Source organism: Neomonachus schauinslandi, chromosome 7 (assembly GCF_002201575.2).
Source record: "Neomonachus schauinslandi chromosome 7, ASM220157v2, whole genome shotgun sequence".
NCBI lineage: Eukaryota > Metazoa > Chordata > Mammalia > Carnivora > Phocidae > Neomonachus > Neomonachus schauinslandi.
Genome location: NC_058409.1, coordinates 53,754,573 through 53,775,662, shown reverse-complemented (window position 1 = coordinate 53,775,662; position 21,090 = coordinate 53,754,573). Strand labels below are relative to the sequence as shown.

The following is a 21,090-nucleotide window of genomic DNA, read 5'->3' as shown; positions in this document are numbered from 1 at the left end:
TTTGGTGAATGGCAGTTGTTTTAGAAGGGGATGTTTAAAATATTTCATTTCTTCCTCGCTTTCCTTTTCTCTCAGGTAGAGATGTGGAAGTGAGAGAAACAGAAGGTTAAAGTAGAATATAATAATTATGATTTTCATCTCCATTGTATGTCAGAGATCACTTTAAATTTGTGAAGAAGATCTTAGTCTGCATGGTATAATTTGAGATATGGGCTACTGAAAGTCCCTTCTATTATCTTATGTGTGTGTGAGTGCATGTGTATGTATACACACTTACATACACAAATTTTTATTTGTTTTTTTTTTTTTTTAAGATTTTATTTATTTATTTGAGAGAGAGAGAATGAGAGAGAGCACATGAGAGGGGGGAGGGTCAGAGGGAGAAGCAGACTCCCCGCCGAGCAGGGAGCCCGATGCGGGATTCGATCCAGGGACTCCAGGATCATGACCTGAGCCGAAGGCAGTCGCTTAACCAACTGAGCCACCCAGGCGCCCCTGTTTCTTTTTAATGCAGTCACCCTGGGGAAAGATTAGGGGTGATTTAGTTAACACCTGTGGCATAAATAAGTCAGCTAACCAGAGATACCTACAAAGTCTTAAGGAAGGAAGGGACGATAGATACATTTTTTTCCTCTGAGGATAAAAAGTAACATTCCAGTGTGTTCATGTTTTAATTTTCTTCAGAAAAATACCAAGAGGTGGAATTACTGGATTGTATGGTACTTCTATTTTTAATTTTTTTTGTAACCTCCACACTGTTTTCCATTGTGGCTACACCATTTTACATTCCCACTGACAGTGCATGACAGTTCTCTTTTCTCTATATCCTTGCCAACATTTGTTGTTTCTTGTCTTTTTGGTTTCAGCCATTTTGACAGGTGTGAAGAGGTATCTCGTTGTGATTGTGATTTGCATTTCCCTGATGGTTAGTGATGTGTATCTTTTCATGTGTCTTCTGGTCACCTGTTTGTCTTCTTTAAAAAATGTCTGTTTGGGTCCTCTGCCCACTTTTTAATTGTACTGTTTAGGTTTTTTTGTTGTTTTTTGCTGTTGAGTTGTATGAGTTCTTTATCTATTCTGGATGTTAACCTCTTATCAAATATATAATTTGCAAATATCCTCTCTCATTCTGTAGGTTGCCTTTCATTATTCTAATGGTTTCCTTCACTGCATAAAAGCTTTTTATTTTATTTTTATTTATTTATTTTTTAGAGAGAGAGTGAGGGGGCGAGGCGGGGAGAAGAGGGAGAGGGACAGAGAAAATCCCAAGCAGGCTTCTTACTCAGTGAGGAGCCTGACACAGGGCTCAATCCCACAATCCTGAGACCATGACCTGAGCTGAAACTAAGAGACAGATGCTTAGCCAACTGAGCCACCCAGGTACGCCATGATTTCAGTCTTTTAAATCAAGAGTTGTTTTGTGGCCTAACATATGATCTATCCTGGGGAATATTTTATGTGCACTTGAGAAGAATATGTATTCTGTTTTTGGATGGAATATTCTGTATATATCTGTTAGGTCCATCTGTTCTAAGCCATTGTTGGTGTCATTTAAAGCCATTGTTTCCTTGTTGATTTCTTTCCGCAAGATGTATCCATCGATGTAAGTGGGGTGTTAAAGTCCCCTGTTTTATTATATACTGTCAATTTGAGAGAAAAGTATTTTAAACAGATGTTATCAGTAACTGATCAATAAATAAAACAATACCAGGAATGTTTATTCTGCTATACTGAATGTGAGGATAGTTTGTGTGAGTATCTGGTGCTTCCTGGCAAGCCAGGGTTGGTTAGGCTGATTTGACTGTCTAGACTTTTTCCACTCCACTCCCAGTGATCCACGATTCAGTTGAAGAGAATGGTTTCAGATATTTTTGGTTGAAGATGTATAAATAGATTTGCCTCTTTTCCAGATCCTCCAAATTAGCACAATTAATTTAAACTCTTTTTCACCTCCTACACCCTATCCCCAACAGATGAAATAAAACAAAACCTGTACAGCTTAAGGGACCATCAAAATATAGGGGTGGTAAGGGCAGGAAAAAAATGACAGACACATGAATCAAAAGGAGAGATAGCAATTTGGATCCCTTAGGAAAGAGTTGATTGAAATGTGTCCTTGCATTTTGTTAATTAACAAATGACCAACTCCAGCCCCCATTATATTCAGAGGCATTAGCTCTTAAGTGTTATTTTTGCCTATGGAGGAGGGGAAAGAAAAAAAATGGCTGGGGCGCCTGGGTGGCTCAGTTGGTTAAGCGACTGCCTTTGGCTCAGGTCATGATCCTGGAGTCCCTGGATCGAGTCCCACATTGGGCTCCCTGCTCGGCAGGGAGTCTGCTTCTCCCTCTGACCCTCTCATGTGCTCTCTCTCTCATTCTCTCTCTCTCAAATAAATAAATCAAATCTTTAAAAAAAAAAAAGAAAGAAAAAATGGCTGTCAGGAGCAAACGTCCTTTTTACTTCGTCTTTTATTTTTTGCATTTTCCTTATGTAGGTAGGGTCAAGTCACTGATCTATAGTAAGGGAAATGAACTGGGTATTACAGGTATTTGAATGAATTATTTTGTGAAGATGCAGAAATATCTAGTAAGCGTATAAGTATACTCTATTTAATTAATACTTGGGAGTGTCTAGGTTTACTTCTTGTCTTTGGGCCTCTGAGCTTTGTAAGGTCTGCTTGGGAAGTATATGTATGTGGAACCAATGTGATAACCTTGAAGTATGTAAAGATTCATTATCAGTAAATAACAGTGAATGTTCATTGGAGAAGATTGAAGTTCTCACAGTACTTTGTATTTTCCTGTTATAGCTTTTCATTGATTGAACAATGCTTGGAAATTCATGCTAAAGGCTTTATTTTCAGAAAGCTTTGTTACTGATCATAGAAACATAGAAGGCCCTCCAAGAGATCTTTTTCTAAAGATCCACTTTGATGGTAACAAGATATTAAATGTAAGGATTCCTTTTAAAGTGATGAAAGCCAGTATGCTGTAAAACTTAAAATGAAGTCATTTTATCAATGCATTTTATCTTTTTTTTGAGAGGGAAACAACTTCAGATTTTCTGGCTTGACTTGAGAATTAGGCAAAAGTCATTTAGCACTTAACATTGTATTGCAGAGGTTGTATGATTTTTGGCCCTCAAGAGAAATATTAGAACTGAGAACCTGACAAGAATGGCTTATCAGAACCATTATGGACTAATGAACTAGGAATAAAAACAGGACACACATCCTTTCTCTTTATTTAATTTCCATAAATTCTTTTATGGAAAGAAATTAAGGAAAAAAACTAAACCAAGAGCTAAAACTCCTTGAAGAAAATGTTGGGAAAAAGTATTGCAACATTGGATTTGGCAATGATTTCTTGGACATGAAAGCCCGGCAACAAAAGGAAAAATAAATAAAGCTAGACTCATGAAAATTAAAAACCTTTGTGCATTAAAGGACACTATCAACAGATGAAAAGGCAACCCAAGGAATGGGAGTAAGTCATGTATCTCATAAGGGATTGCTACCCAGAATATATAAAGACTGTTACAACTCAGCAACAAAAAGACCAAACAAACTGATTTAAAAATGGACAAAGGGCATGAACAGACATTTCACCAAAGAAGATAGACTAGTGGCCAATAAGCACATGAAAATGTGTTCACCATCATTATTCAGTAGGGAAATGCACATCAAAACCACCCTGAGATCCCACCTTACACTCATTATGATAGCTGTTATCAAAAAACCCCAAAATAACCAGTGTTAGTGAGGATGTAGGAAAATTGGAATTCTTTCTCATTGCTGGTAGGAAATGTAGACTGGTGCCACTGCTGTGGAAAATGGTATGGTGATTCCTCCAAAATTAAACATTTTATCATATGATCCAGAAACTCCACTTCTGGGTTTATACCCAAAATAAGTGAAAGCAGGGACTCAAAAATATATTTGTACATCCATGGTCATTGAACCGTTATTCACAGTAGCCAAAAGGTGACAGGAACCCAAGCATCTACCAACAGATGAGTGGATAAACAAAATGTGTTACATACAATGTAATTAGAAAGGGAGGAAATAGTGAAATATGGTACAACATGGGGGTGAACCTTAAAGACCTCATGCTAAGTGAAATAAGTTCAGACACAAAAGGACAAATGTTGTATGGTTCCTTTTATATTAGGTACTTAGAGTAGTCACAGTAGAGACTGAGTAGTAGAAAGAAAAGAGCAGGGTAGGTACCAGGGAGTAGGAGAGGGGTGAATGGGGAGTTAGTGCTTAGTAGGTGTGGAGTTACAGTTGGAAAAGATGAAAAAGTACTCTAGATGGATGCTGGTGATGGTTGTACAACAGTGTGCACAAAATGCCACAGCACTGTAAGTGTAAAAATGGTTAAAATGGTGAATTTTATGTTATATATATTTTACCACAGCAGAGAAGATGCTAAGAAAGAATAACACAAGAATTATTTTAAATGTTAAATTTTTAATTGTTGCATTGTATTAGCATTTATCAGTTAAAAGAAAACTACCTTTTTTCCCCCTAGCAACCTCAAGATGAAATGGAACAAAATGAAGCTCTGTTCCAGTAAGTATACTAATGTTTTGTAATTTTGCACTCTAAAGTGAGTCTTCATTGTCTTAAGAGTTTTAGAATTATTGTGTATTTTTTAATAATTGCCCCTTTAGCAGCATAAATATGTTATTTTTAAACATTCTAGATAAGCTTCATTTCATGAGAAAGATTGGTTCAGATTGAGTTGATTCTCTATTAATATTATTTAAAAAGAAAATTTATAGCAAAGCATGAAGGAAGGATTTGGAGACTTTATTGAAATTAGACTTTATAGGACTATTATACTTTAAAAAACTTTATCCTTTCAGTTCTTTTGAAACCGTGGTTCTCAAAGTATGGTCTGTGGACCCCTTGGGAGTCCTTGAGACTTTCCAGACAGTCTTTGAGGTCAAAACTATTTTCATAATAATACTAATACATTATTTGCCTATTTCTTAGTACTGACATTTGCACATAGAGTGCTAAAGAAAATGGTAAGTAAAATGCTGAAGCCTTAGTAGGAATCAGGGGAGTGGCACCAGATAGTACTAGTAGTTGCTGTATTTTTCTTTTCTTTTCTTTTTTTTTTTTTAAGATTTTATTTATTTATTCATGAGAGACAGAGAGAGAGACAGAGGCAAAGGGAGAAGCAGGCTCCCCGCGGAGCAGGGAGCCCAATGCGGGACTCGATCCCAGGACCCTGGGATCATGACCTGAGCCGAAGGCAGACGCTTAACCGACTGAGCCACCCAGGCGTCCCGTTGCTGTATTTTCAATGCCATGAACTAGCAGTTAAAAAAGAAAAGGAAGGAAAAAAAGCTAGCTTTACTTAATGCATGTGATGAAGCAGAAAACTTCTTGTTTTATTAAATTTCTACTCTTGAATATATATCTTTTTGATATGCTGTGTGATGATGGAGGAAGTATGCCTAAGTACTTCTGTGCATACTGAAGTGTGGTCGTTGTCTTGAGAGCACTTGTGTGATTTGAGTTGTAAACATTTTAAGAAAATTAGCTCACTTTTTCTTTTAACTTGAAAGAATAATTGACAGACAAAATGACATTCACACTTGGGTATATGGCAGACATTTTCTTGAAAATCAATGAAGTAATAAGCCAGTCACTTCAAGGAAAACAGTTGATGGTATTTGTTGCCAATGAAAAAATTCAAGCTTTCATGTGAAAATCAGTGTAGGAAAACTTGTTTTTACCACCTTGACTTTGATGGCTTCCCAGTACTTAAAATTTTCCAGTGAGATCAGTGGTAATATTTACAAAGGTGATCTTTTTGATGTTTAACAGTGTTATCAGTATAAGGAAGATTTGCATAATTTGGTGAATCAGTATTTTCTAAAAGACAAATGCACAATGTCACAATCACACGCAGGTGAAAGATTCATTCAAAGTACAAGGTAGACCAGTGGGTCATAGTGTGACAGAATACAAAAAGTTCATTGGTGGTGTTTCAATTTTTACATTTCCAGTAACCTTTAAAGAAGTTATTCCTTTTAGAGTTTTGGTGTGATATTTGCTTTGGTGTGATACTATAGTTATCCAAAAAGGCTACTAAAATACTCCTTCCTTTTCCAACTGTATATCTGTGAGAGGCCAGATTTTTGTTATAAATAAAACAAAGTATGGCAAAAGATTGAATGCAGTAGCAGATATGAGATGACAGCTGTCTTCTATGAAGCCATATATTTTTTAAAAATGTGAAATAGTGCCATTCTTTTCACTGATTTTTTTTCATTTTGTAAAATATAATAAATTTTCATAAAAATATATTCACATGTTAATGGATTATTACTGTTATTTTTATTTAACTTTAAGTTTTTTATGTTAATTCCAGTATAGTTAATATACAGTTATATTAGTTTCAGATATATAATGTAGTGATTCAGTAATTCTGTATATTATTCAGTGCTCATCATGATAAGTGTTCTTTTACTGTTCTTTCTAAATTAATGATTATTTAAAATTTTTCCTATTTTAACTTCTAGTATGTAAGTGTAATTAAGTATATGTCACATAAATAAAAACTTTGGGTTCCTCAATAATTTTTAAGAGTGTAAAGGAGACCAAAGATCAAAAAGTTTGAGAACCACTGTGTTTAAATAACCCTATTACTGAATAGATCAGCACTATAAGTTCATCTACAGAAATGGGGGAAACAAGAAAACTAGGGAAGACAAACACAGTATACATAATCTCAGTGCCCAGAGAGAACCATTGTTAGCATTTTCGTACATTTTATTTTAGGCTTTATATATAGCTTTATTTATGTTTTCTATGAAATTAAATCATTCTGATAGTTTTTTGTATCCTATTTTAAAATCTTAAGTAATAATTTATCATAATTATTTTCCCATGTCATATTTTTAAAAACATGAATTTTAATGGCCTCACTATTTCACTGTATAACTTGACTGTACTATAATGCATTTAATTATTCCTCTACTGTTAGATGTGTACATTGTTTGCTGTCTTGCCTAATATAAATAACTATTTTTTAACAATTTTGTTAAGAGTTTGCTCTATTTTCAGACTTATATCTTAAATTCTCTTGTAATTAAGGGGGAAAATTCTGTTGTTGACTCAAAGTATGATTCAGTTTTGTTTTAAATCAGCTCGTTCTTCTCAAAGAATTGCATTTTAGGGAAAAAATCAGCATTCTTTTCTATTTGCCTCATAGAAATTATTTTATATATATATATATATATGAGCAGATTCATTTCCATTTTCAAGGTAGCTTATATTGATCACGTCTGGGTTTTTTTTTTTATTAACATATAATGTATTATTTGTTTCAGGGGTACAGGTCTGTGATTCATCAGTCTTACACAATTCACAGCGCTCACCACAACATACCCTCCCCAATGTTCATCACCCAGCCACCCTATCCCTTCCCCTTCCACCCCCCTCCACTCCAGCAACCCTGTTTGTTTCCTGAGATTGAGTCTCTTATGGTTTGTCTCCCTCTCTGGTTTCGTCTTGCTTCATTTTTCCCTCCCTTCCCCTATGATCCTCTGTCTTGTTTCTCAAATTTCTCGTATCAGAAAAAAATGGAACGCTTCATGAATTTGCGTGTCATCCTTGCACAGGGGCCATGCTAATCTTCTCTGTATCGTTCCAGTTTTAGTATATGTGCTGCCGGAGCGAGCATGGTCACTTCTGTTTTTAGACAGGAGAGAGTGTTCAATTTATTATTCTTGCTTAGGCTTCAAGTAGCTATACCTGGTATATAAAAACTGCTCTTAAAACAGCTGAAACAAGAGGCTTTTTTTTTTTAAGGGAGATATCTTGATTGCGTTTGCATATAGTAAATTGGATTGAGGAAAAAAGTAGTTAACTGACTGCTTTTCTTCAATCAACTTTTAATTATCCCAAGGCAGATGATAAAAATTGCAGATTAGGCATGACCCTTATTTTGCTTTCAACCTCTTTCCATCAATATTTCATATATGTTCTTTGCCTACTGTGAAATACAAGAATGATAAATAATACCTGAGAATTTTCTCATTAGTGACTTGCACTTACATCTAAAACTATAATGACAAACTTTCAATGTATTTAAGGATTTAGATGACCAAGATACATAATTCAGAACCAGTTTTTTCTCCCCCACTACCCTTATTTGATACACAGTCATCCCAAAGTGACTTTCACACCTAAACTAAGGTTATCTTGTTTACACTCCTGAATTTCATCCATTAATTTTTCAGCTTGTTCCTTCATTTTTGCAATCACTTGAAATGTAAATGTTAACAAATTTGTAGTAATTGTAAAAGTAATTGGAAGGATGGAGCAAAAAAAAATTATGCAACTTTGAAATTCCTTTAAATGAAAAAAACCCTTAAATTATATTTGAATGAGAAATAGTGTTTTTTGTTTTCATTTTAAAATTTTATTTATTTATTAAATAAATTATTTATTAAATAATTGATTTATTTTTTAGGAATAAAAAAAGTTTTCCAATGATCACTAGGTCATTTTCCCAGGCTGAACTTTCAGTGAACCACCAAAGCATTCAAGGTATGTTTTTATGGGTAGAGTCATATAAAGTAAATTTGTCTTTGCCTAAAAATAGAAAGCTTAGTTACATATGGATTTATTTGCATTAATGGCTCTCAAAAGGCCAAATGGGTAGGAGGTTAGAAGTGTGGGAAATGCAGGACATTTGGCATTTTGGGAGCCATTAATGCCATATGATGCTTTTGGCATCTCTGTACTTTTACCACCACCCTATTGAACTTCTAAGTCCTAAGTCCTATTTATGCTTTAACTGGCTGTTCCTTTATAACTTTGTGGTGTTTCTTGCTGCCATAAAGCTGATGTTACTACACCATAGAATTGGTAGTCCCCTTTCCTTCTGATACTTCATTGCAACTCCCTCTTCCCTTCATTCCTTTCAGAGTGTTCAGAACAAAATTTCGTTTTATTTTCATCCAGATTTTAGGTTAAATCACATATAAGGAAACTGTTAAATTGTTCACTAGTTTAGCTAACTCTGTTTTAATACAATCATATCTTCTTCCTCCCAATTCAAAGAGTAATTCTAGCCAAATTGTAGAATGGTCAAAATAAACAAATTATCTTTATTAATTGTTGTATATTGTATATAAATTAAAATTCCGCTCTCCTGAGCATTTTCTTCTCATTTGGTACTTTAGATTTTTTTTTTTTTTTGAAGATTTTACTTATTTATTTGAGAGAGAGAGAATGAGAGACAGAGAGCATGAGAGGGGGTAGGGTCAGAGGGAGAAGCAGGCTCCCCGCTGAGCGGGGAGCCCGATGCGGGACTCGATCCCGGGACTCCAGGATCATGACCTGAGCCGAAGGCAGTCGTTTAACCAACTGAGCCACCCAGGTGCCCCTGGTACTTTAGAATTTTATGTATGTATGTATGTATTTTGAGAGAGAGAAAGAGCACAAGCAGTGGGGGAGGGGCAGAGAGAGGTCAGGAGCAGACTCCCCGCTGAGCAGGGAGACTGATGGTGGGGTTCGATCCCAGGACCCTGTGATCATGACCTGAGCAGAAAAGAGATGCTTAACTGACTGAGCCACCCAGGCGCCCTTAGAATTATTTTTTATACATACATACTACTATTACTGCATGTTGTCTCTTTCAGGTGTTAAGGAGAAAATTTACAAAATCTTTTAATAATTTATTAAAGGATAGACAAAAACTCAAAAAAAAATTTTTTAAGTTTTTTTTAAATTTATTTGAGATAGAGCAGGAGTGAGAGAGAGAGAGAGAGAGAGAGAGAGTGCGCACAAGCAGGGAGAGCAGCGGGCAGAAGGAGAAGCAGGCTCCCCACTGAGCAGGAAGCCCGACGCAGGCCTCAATCCCAGGACTCTGGGATCATGACCTGGGCCAAAAGCAGATGCTTAACCAACTGAGCCACTCAGGCGCCCCCCCCCCAAATTTTTTTAATTTGTAAAAACTATTTTAAGTAAATTTTGTAGTTAGAAAATGAGAATTCCTTAAATATGTTTATTTTTATATAGTAGTCAAATTAGCATAATAAACACCAACTTACCAAATTTTAAAAATACCAACTATTGGCATAAAAGAATGATCATTTTGATTATGAGGTGATTAAAAATATAGAAAGAGATGGCTTTGAGGATTTTCTTTGCAATTGAGAGGAGAAAGGAGGATGAAGTCGTCTTCTCTTTTTTTAAACTAACCCACCAAGAATCTGACAGTTAAAAAAAAAAGAATATTGAAGATGTATCTATTACAATGTTTCTTTCATCTGTACTAAATTTTAAGCAATCAGAGATAAAACTTTAAATAACAAGATATACGTAGTAGAACATATTATCATCATTGCTTGGCACAAAGGATTCTAATGCAAGGATAAGAAGTTATTTATTCCAGGGGCGCCTGGGTGGCTCAGTTGTTAAGCGTCTGCCTTCGGCTCAGGTCATGATCCAGGGTCCTGGGATCGAGCCCCACATTGGGCTCCCTGCTCTGCAGGAGGCCTCCTTCTCCCTCTCCCACTCCCCCTGCTTGTTTTCCCTTTCTTGCTGTGTTTCTCTCTGTCAAATAAATAAATAAAATCTTAAAAAAAAATTTTTTTTTAAGTTATTTATTCTTAATGTTTTGCTCATCATCCTGTGAGGGTGTGCAATACCATGATGTTAGCCCTCCTAGGTGATTTTCATAGCTTATCATCATCAAATGGCAAAGGTGAAGCAAAACAAAATAAAAACAAAAACAATAAAAAGCAGATTTTTGTACAATATAAAGCTCAGTAAGCATATTTATGCTTATTTTTTTCCCCTGAAAAACCTGTCTTGCTTGTGAGGATGCATGCTAAGGTTCAGCAAATAATTACTTATGCTGTAGCTCTAGATATGGCCTAATCAAAGGAAACCAAAAGAATGACTCAAACATATGCTTGAAACAGCAGTGAGCCCTAAATTCCTACCTAAATACATCAGAGTGCCTGGGCCTTAATGGTGAAGGTAGGAGGCAAGAGGAGTGGTATAGGAGAACTGTCTTTTTTCCTGATCATCCTTCATCTTCTCTTGGTATGAATTGCAGAGGGAGCAGGATGAGGAGGGGATGATAAAGTGGCAGTCACTTAGGACAACCTCCTGATTCCTTTTGGCCCCTACATGGGTTGTTCCTTTTCATGCCTAACTTGACAGCATGATTTTAATTTATATTCTATTACCTATAATGGAGGAGATAATGACCCTGAAAAAGTAGGTATGATTTTTCCTCCTGTAATTAACCCATACTTAGAATAACCCAGCCAAAATAGTGAGAGGCTTTTAGCTAAACTAATTCTAAATAATTATAATTTTACCGATCTTCATGTAAAGTATTTTTTTAAGAAGTGGAAGATTTTTTTGTAAATTTATTGCCACTGTAATGATACTTTTATATCAATAAATAGGTATAATATTTGTAAAATATTTTATATATCACATGAATGCCTGAGAGAACCATTTCAAGTTATTTTGATTAAGAAATGCTAAATGAGAAGGTATGTTTTTAGTGCTTTAATAAAACTGGAGTAAAACATATTGTTGTCTTCTAGGGCCTGAGGCTGAAAATCCTGAAATTTTGCCAAACCCAGATAAGGTTGGTCTATATAACAGACATTACCTTTGCAGATCATGTGTTTAGATTTTATTTAAAAATTATATTGAGGGGCGCCTGGGTGGCTCAGTCGTTAAGCATCTGCCTTCGGCTCAGGTCATGATCCCGGGGTCCTGGGATCGAGCCCCGTGTCAGGCTCCCTGCTCGGCTGGAAGCCTGCTTCTCCCTCTCCCACTCCCCCTGCTTGTGTTCCCTCTCTTGCTGTGTCTCTCTCTGTCAAATAAATAAAATCTTTAATAAATAAATAAATAAATAAATAAAAATTATATTGATTAAAGTCTCAAGCCCATTAGGTTCTCTCCCTGGGTGAGAATATGACTAAACCATTTCAGTAGATAGAAATGTATTCTTGTCTAAAAACCCCTTCCAATATTTGTTCTTCCCTATCTCTAATGAAATAGTATTTTCTTGATCTGTGTTTCTTTTTTGTATTTTAATTCCAGTATAGTTAACATACAGTGTTTTATTACTTTCAGGTGTACAAAATAGTGATTCAACAATTCTATAAATTACTCAGTGCTAATCAAGATAAGTGTACTCTTAATTCTCTTCATCTATTTCACGTATACCCCCCCATCCACCTCCTCTCTGATAACCATGTACTCCATTTAAGAGTACTCCCTTTATACTCCATTTAAGAGTCTTTTTTTTTTTTCTTGGTTTGTCTGTTTTTTCTTTATTTGTTTCTTAAATTCCACAGAGGAGTAAAATCAATGGTATTTGTTTTTCTCTGACTAATTTATATCACTTAGCATTACTCTCTCTAGATCCAGGCATGTTATTGGAAATAACAAGATTTCATTCTTTTTTATGGCTAAATAATATTCTTGTGTATTCTTGTTATTCTTGTTATTCTTCTTTATCCATCTTTCAGTGGACACTTGGGCTCCTTCCATAATTTGGCTATTGTAAATAATGCTGCAATAAACATAGGGATGCATATATCCTTTCAAATTAGTGTTTTCATATTCTTTGGGTAAATACCCAATAGTGCGATTAGTGGATCATATGGTAGTTCTGTTTTTAATTTTTTGAGGAACCTTCATCCTGTTTTCCAGAGTGGCTGCCCCAGTTTGCATTCCCACCAATAGTGCAGGAGGGTTCCTTTCTTCCTACATCCTCGCCAACACTTGTTTCTTCTGTTTTGATTTTATCTCTTCTGACTGGTGTGAGGTGGTGTCTCATTGTGGTTTTGATTTGTATTTCCCTGATGCTGAGTGATGTTGAGCACTTTTTCATGTATCTGTTGGCCATTTGTAGGTCTTCTTTGGAGAAATGTCTGTTCATGTCTTCTGCCCATTGCTTCATTGGATTATTTATTCTTTGGGTGTTGAGTTTGATAAGTTCTTTATAGATTTTGGGTACTGACCCTTTATCTGATAAGACATTTGCAAATATCTTCTCCCATTCTGTAGGTTGTCTTCTGGTTTTGTTGACTGTTTCCTTTGCTGTGAAAAAGCTTTTTTATGTTGATGAAGTCCCAATAGTTCATTTTCGCCTCTGTTTCCCTTGCCTTTGGAGATGTGTCTAGCGAGAAGTTGCTCTGGCTGGGGTCAAAGAGGTTGCTGCCTGTGTTCTTCTCTAGGATTTTGATGGATTCCTGTCTCACATTTAAGTCTTTCATGCATTTTGAGTTTATTTTTACATATGGTGTAAGAAAATGGGTTAATTTCATTCTTCTGCATGTGGCTGTCCAATTTTCCCAACACCATTTGTTGAAGGGACTGTCTTTTTTCCATTGGATATTCTTTCCTGTTTTGTCGAAGATTAGTTGACCATGGAGTTGAGGGTCCATTTCTGGGTTCTCTGTTCTGTTCCATTGATCTATGTGTCTGTTTTTGTGCCAGTACCATACTGTCTTGATGCTTACAGCTTTGTAATACAGCTTGAACACATTGGACAAAATAGACTTTAAAACAAAAATTAAAACAAGAGACTAAGAAAGTACATAATCATAAATGGAACAATTCGACAAGAAGATATAACAAATTGTAAATATTTACACACCCAACAAGGGAGCACCCAGATACATAAAGCAGTTAATAACAAACATAAAGGAAGTAATCAATAGTAATACAATAATAGTAGGGAACTTCAACACTCCACTTACATCGATGGACAGATCGTCCAAACAAAAAATCAGCAAGCAAACAGTAGCTGAGAATGAACATTGAACCAGGTGGATCTAACAGAAATATTCAGAACATTCCAACCTAAAACAGCAGGATACACATTGTTTTCAAGTGTACATGGAACATTTTCTAGAACAGTTCACATATTAGGCCACAAAACAAGTCTCAACAAATTAAAAAATGTCAAAGTCATACCATGCATCTTTTCTGACCACGATGCTATGAAACTAAACATCAACCACAAGAAAAAATATGGTAAGACCACAGAAATATGGAAGTTAAAAAATATGCTACCAAACAATTAATGGAACAACCAAAAAAATCAAAGAGAAAATCAAAAGATACATGGAGAGAGGGGCGCCTGGGTGGCGCAGTTGGTTAGTCATCCCACTCTTGGTTTCAGCTCAGGTCATGATCTCCGGATCATGAGATCAAGCTCCATGTTGGGCACCATGCTGAGCTTGGAGTCTGCTTAGTGTTTCTCTCTCCTTCTCCCTCTGTTCCTCTCCTCCCACCTAAAATAAATAAATAAATCTTTAAGAAAAATACACGGAAACAAATGAAAGCACAACAGTTCAAAGTTTGGGATGCAGCAAAAGCAGTCTAAAAGGGAAGTTTATAGCAATACAGGTGTAACTCAAGAAGAAAGAAAAATCTCAAACAACCTAAACTTACCCCTAAAGGAGCAAGAAAAAGAAGAACAAACAAAACCCAAAACCAGGAGAAGAAAAGAAATAATAAAGATTAGAGCAGAAATAGGCAAAATAGAAACTAAAAAAATAATAGAGCAGATCAATAAAACCAGGAGCTGGTTCTTTGAAAAGATCAACAAAATTGATAAACCTTTAGTCAAACTCATCAGAGAGAGAGAGAGAGAATTCATATAAAGAAAATCAGAAATGGAAGAGGAGAAATAACCAACACCACAGAAATACAAAGGATTGTGAGAGAATACTATGAAAAATTATATGCCAACAAGTTGGACAACCTACAAGAAATAGATAAATTCCTAGAAGCATATAATCTCCTAAAACTGAATCAGAAAGAAATAGAAAATTTGAACAGACTGATTACCAGCAATGAAATTGAATCAGTAATGAAAAACTCCCAACAACAGAATGTCCAGAACCAGATGGCTTCACAAGTGAATTCTACCATATTTAAAGAGTTGATACTTATTCTTCTCAAACTGTTCTAAAAAATTGAAGAGGAGGGAAAGCTTCCAAATTCATCCTATGAGGCCACTGTTACCCTGTTACCAAAACCAGAAAAAGACACCACAATAAAAGAGAACGACAGGCCAGTATCTTTGATGAACATAGATGCAAAAGTCCTCAACAAAATATTAGCAAACAGAACCTAACAATACATTAAAAAATCATTCACCACAATCAAGTGGGCTTTATTCCCAGGATGCAAGGGTGGTTCAATATTCACAAAACAATCAACATGATACATTACATCAACAAGAAAAAGGGTAAAAACCATATGAACATTTCAGTAGATGCAGAAAAAGCATTTGACAGAGTACTGTGGGGATTCACAGTGCCTGGATAGATAAAATCTGACTTGTATATACCTCCCTGGATGAGACTAACTGAAAAGCAAAGGAGGAGTGCCCAGAATGCTGGGCGTCCTTTGGAGTTTCTTGGCTGAAAGCGGCCAGATTCTACTGTGGCTCAAGGTTCTCATCTAGGGAGAAAATGTTTAAATTTCGAAGAAATACAGGTACCTGTAGTGGTCACGTACTTCATGAACTCCTTGCCTTGCACGTATGTCACAAGCACTGCTCCTACCACATGCTGCCCCATATATTATTGTCCTGATCATTAAGGCTACACTTTCCTTCTTGTTTTTCTCTTGCATGTGGTGTATTGATAAAATTCACAATAAAAGTGGAGACAAAGCTTGGCTCGAGACCTTTTGCCATTAGAGTGTCTGTCCCCTCACCCTCTCCTTTCTCCTACTTTGGTGTCTGGCGTAATCTTTTCATTTGCTGTCTCAGGGTTTGCTGGCCAAACCCGACAAACATCGTTCATGATAAAAACCCTCAACAAAGTAGGTTTGGAGGGAACATACCTCAATAATAAAACCTTTATATGAAGACCCATAGCTGACATCATACTCAATGAGGAAAAACTGAGAGCTTTTTCCCTAGGGTTAGGAACAGGGCAAGGATGTCCACTCTCACCACATTTATTCAACATAGTAGTGGAAGTCCTAGCCTCAGCAATCAGACAACAAAAAGGAGTAAGAGGCATCTAAATTGTGAGGAAGAAGTAGAACTTTCACTATTTTCAGATGGCATGATACTATATTTAGAAAACCCTAAAGACTTTACCCAAAAACTACTAGAACTGATAAATAAATTCAGTAAGGTGGTAGGATACAATATCAACATACAGAAATCTGTTGCGTTCCATACACTAATAATGAAGCAGCAGAAAGAGAAATTTAAAAAAAATTCCCATTTACAATTGCACCCAAAACAATAAAATACACCTAGGAATAAGCCTAACCAAGGAGGTGAAAGACTTATACTCTGAAAACTATAAAACAATGATAAATTGAAGACAAACAAATGGAAAGATATTTAACACTGATGGATAAGAAGAATATTGTTAAAATGTCCATACTACCCGAAAGCAACCTACATATTTAATGCAATCCCTATCAAAATACCGACAACATTTTCCACAGAACTAGAAAAAAACGATCCTAAAATTTGTATGGAACCACAAAAGATCCCAAATAGCCAAAAGCAATCTTGAAAAAGAAAAACAAAGCTGGAAGTATCACAATCCCAGATTTCAAGTTATACTATAAATCTGTCATAATCAGAACAGTATGGTACTGGCACAAAAACAGAAACATAGATCAATGGAACAGAACAGAGAGCCCAGAAATAAATCCTCATTTATATGGTCAGTTAATCTTTCACAAAGAAGGCAAGAATATGGAAGGGAAAAAGTCATTTCAACAAGTGGTGTTGGGAAACTGAACAGCTACCTGCAAAAGAATGAAACTGGACCACTTTCTTAAACCACACACAAAAATAAACTAAAAATTAAGAACCTAAATGTGATGGCTGAGTAATATTCCATTGTATATTTGCAATGATGTGGTTGGAACTAGAGGTTATTATGCTAAGTGAAATAAGTCAAGAGAAAGACAGTTATCATATGATTTCACTCATATGTGGAATTTAAGAAACAAAACAGAGGAGCATAGAGGAAAGGAGGGAAAAATAAAACAAGATGAAACCAGAGAGGGAGACAAACCATAGGAGACTCTTAATCATAGGAAACAAACTGAAGGTTGCTGGAGGGGAGGTGGGTGGGGGAATGGGGTAACTGGGTGATGGGCATTAAGGAGGGCACATGATGTAATGAGCACTGGGTGTTATATGGAACTGATGAATCACTCAACTCTGCCTCTGAAACTAATAATACACTATATGTTAATTAACTGATTTTAAATTAAAAAAGTTTTTTTATGAGCTATTCAAATAAAAGGACAATGAAACTCCACTTGTAAAAAAAAAATAATAAAGTCTATTTTGTCCATTGTATCGTTACCCTGGATTTTTGTTCATATCCATTTGTGTGATAAATGCTTCTCCATCCCTTCACTTTCAATCTGCATGTGTCTTTAGGTCTGAAACAAGTCTCTTATAGGCAGCATATAGATGGGTCTAGTTTGTTTTTTTTTATCCATTCTGATACCCTCTGTTTTTTGATAAATGTTTTAGTCCATTTACATTCAAAGTAATTATTAATAGATATGTATTTATTTCCATTTTGTTATTGTTTTATGGTTGTTTTTGTAGTTCTTTGTTCCTTCTCTTGCTCTCTTCTCTCACAATTGATTGGCTTTCTTTAGTGATATACTTGGATTCCTTTCTCTTTATTTTTATATATCTATTACTGGTTTCTGATTTGTGGTTACCATTATGTTTGTATATAATATCTTCTTTATATAAGTTGATGGTTGCTTAAGTTTGAACCCATTCTTTATTCCTCTCCCCCTGTGTTTTAGGTATAGGGGGTCATACTTTACATCTTTTTATTTTGTGAGACCATTGACTGATTTTTACAGATACTCTTCCTTATGGTCTCTTGTTTCCACTCAGAGTTCCCTTTAACATTTCTTGTAGGACTGGTTCAGTGGTGATAAATTCCTTTAACTTTTGTTTGTCTGGGAAACTCTCTCTTCTCCTTTTCTGAATGATAGAAACTTGTTTCTCGAGCCTTGCTTGTAACTATTTTCTTTTCTCTTGCTGCATTTAAAATTCTCTATCACTACTTTTGCCATTTTAATTACTATATGTCTTGGTGTATACCTCCTTGGGTTGATTTTGTTGGCAGATCTCTATGCCTCCTGGATCTGGATTTCTGTTTCCTTTCCTAGATTCAGGAAGCTTTCAGGCTATTATTTGTTCAAGTAAATTTTCTGCTCCCATATCTCTCTCTTCTCCTTCTGGGATTCCTATAATATGAATGTTATTCTGCTTGAGAGTGTTGCAGAGTTCCCTGAATCTATTTTCATTTTGTATTTTTTTTTCTCTCACCTGTGTGGCTTGATTCTTTCCATTACTCTTTCCTCCAGGTCACAAATCCATTCTTCTGCTTCTTGTAGTCTACTACTTATTCCATCAAGTGTATTTTTAATTTCAGTGAAATTCTTAATCTCTGATTCTTCTTTCTGTTTTCTATCTCTTTGTTAAGGGTCTTACTGAGGTCCTCCACTCATTTCTCTGGTCCAGCAAGTATCTTTATGACCGTTATTTAAATTCTCTCTCAGGTACATTACTTACCTCTGTTTCATTTGGCTCTCTTTCTGTGATTTTGTCTTGTTCTTTCATTTGGGACATATTCTTCTGTCTCCTCATTTTGTCCGACCTCTGCATCTGTTTCTATGTGTTAGGAAAGTCAGCTACATCTCCTGCTCTTGAAAGCGGTGGCTTTACGAAGAAGAGTTCTGTAGGGTCCTGCAGTGCAGCGTTCTCCAGAACCTGGTGCGTCGGGGGTGTCTTCTGTGTGTGTTGTGTTCACCTTGCTATCGTGGCAGAGCCACCTTTTCCTTCAGTCCGGTTGTCTGCAATGGCTCTCTTTATCTCTTGTGGGTAGTATTTGGTCCCTGTGTTGTTAGTGGGCCAGTTTGGAGCCATCTTGGGGTTGAGTTGAGTCAGACCAGGCATTTGCCAGAGAGGCAGAATCACCAAACTGCGGGGCACTTTCCCTGTGTTGTCTCCTTAGAAGCTTTTGTTGGTGGGCAGTGCCTGCAGTTAGATCAGCAGTCTGCCCCTAGCCCACTGCTGGGGCTGCATTTGGACTGGTTTATGTGGTTTTTCTTTCCTTCTCCCTGAGGCAAGAGTCACTTTGGAGTGGTGCTGGCCCCTGTTGGGGCTGCTTACACACTGGGAGTCTTATTGTACCTTTTTGGATGGGCTCTGACAGAGAGCTTATTGGAGGGGGTGGACCCACAAAATCTGCGGGAGCAGGAGGTGTGTTGTTAGCAAGTTAGGTAGCAAGTGTCTGCATCCCACTGGTTCCTCCACATGGCCATGTGTTTAGACTGGGGCGTGGATAGGGTGTGAAATGGCACCTGCCAGCCAGCTCCTTTGTTTCTAGAGAAGTCTCCCAAGGATCCCTGCACCTCTAGCACATGCTCTGAGATGAATAAACAAATCTTCCTCCCCTATTCTCCAGGTGTTTTTCCAACTGCTGCTTCTATGGTGTATCTCTGCAGGCTGTTTTTTGGTGCCGTCTCTTTAAGTGAGGACTGTTTCCTCTCATCCTCCTGGCCGAGCCCACTGATTTTTAAAGTTCTAGGTTTTAAGTTCCACTGGTTGTAACAACTTATGAAATTTAACCCCTTTGGTTTTCAAAGCCAAATGTTGTAGGGATTTGTCTTCCCCAGCAGGCTTCCCCTCAGGGTGATAGTATGTTTCTCTCCTCTCTCTATCCACGTGGAGTTCCTCCCTCCCAGGGAGGGTCCTGCAGGTCTGTTTAGCTCCCCACTGCATCTCTGCCCTTCCTACCCTCTTCATTGTGGCCTCTTCCTTTATTTAGCTATGAGTTTGTTCTGCCAGTCTTTGGGTCATTTTCTGAATTATTTACACAAATGTGAGTGTTATCTAGTTGTATCTGTGGGATGAGGTGAGTTTAGGGTCCTTCTGCTCCACCATCTTCCTTAGAATGTACCTTGATCTGTGTTTCATATCTAGTATCATTAGTCTTTTATTGTGTATCTAGAAGAGAAGTGTATAACTTATTATCAAACTGTTGAGATGATGTAGCAAAAATGCCTTCTGTTGGTTTGTCTGTTACCACAGTTCTTTTAATATTTCCTGCTAGATACTGCTTTCCCATCTTCCAGATATTGTTCAGTAACCACATATTGAGTGCTTCTTTTGGCTTTGCTTTCTGCTTGGTGCTATGGGAAATTAGAAGACTGTGAGATGGACTCTGCCCACAACAGACTCAAGGAGTCCAGGATCTCTCCAGGTCAACCCTACCATACCTATACCTGTACCTTATTTTATCTCAACTATAGCTTATACATTACCACCTCCATGCCTTTGTTCAAGTCAGGAGCCAAAAAGCAAGGGAAAGAACATAAAATATGGAACCAGAAAGTGTGTGTTTCAAGGGCAAATATGTCCATTTTCATGTGTAAAATACCCATTTCACATGATTATTGTGAGAACTGAGAGCAATGATAGGTCATGGTGTCTGGCACCTCCTTGGTGCTTAATATGTATTTTTCCCTTCTTCAACTCCTTCACAGATCTTTAATTTCTGGTTCAAGTCCTTCTTCCTGTGCAGATCTATCTCAGATGACTGGTGATCTTGACCAAAGTAATTGTTCCCTCTTGAACAATCATTATTCACTGACTATATTAGTATTTCTCAATCATTTGCATCCTATGACATTAATAGATCTTCTGAGAAAAAGGATCTTTGTGAACAAAGAAGTTTGGAGATTACTATATTTTAAAGTCTTCTCAGAGATTTTATTTTTTATTTTTTTTATTTTTTTTTTTTTTTAAGATTTTATTTATTTGAGAGAGAGAATGAGAGAGAGCGAGTACATGAGAGGGGGGAGGGTCAGAGGGAGAAGCAGGCTCCCTGCCGAGCAGGGAGCCCGACGCGGGACTCGATCCAGGGACTCCAGGATCATGACCTGAGCCGAAGGCAGTCGCTTAACCAACTGAGCCACCCAGGCGCCCTTCTCAGAGATTTTAATGCACATGTTCTGAGAAGTCTTGTGGTAAAGAAACCTGGTTAATTTTGTTT

General features: G+C 36.7%; 1 protein-coding gene and 1 non-coding gene across 2 annotated transcripts in view; one reads left to right on the top strand and one right to left on the bottom strand.

The window, feature by feature from the left end:
• Positions 1–21,090, top strand: part of ANKRD31 (ankyrin repeat domain 31) — a 140,637-nt gene that overhangs the window by 18,160 nt on the left and 101,387 nt on the right. The window contains 3 exon segments of the mRNA XM_044916663.1: positions 4,533–4,573; positions 8,496–8,572; positions 11,596–11,639. Coding sequence (XP_044772598.1) covers positions 4,533–4,573; positions 8,496–8,572; positions 11,596–11,639 — 162 coding nt within the window.
• LOC123325341 lies at positions 7,597–7,703 on the bottom strand. The gene has a single exon (XR_006540360.1). It is a non-coding gene; the product is annotated as a U6 spliceosomal RNA (small nuclear RNA).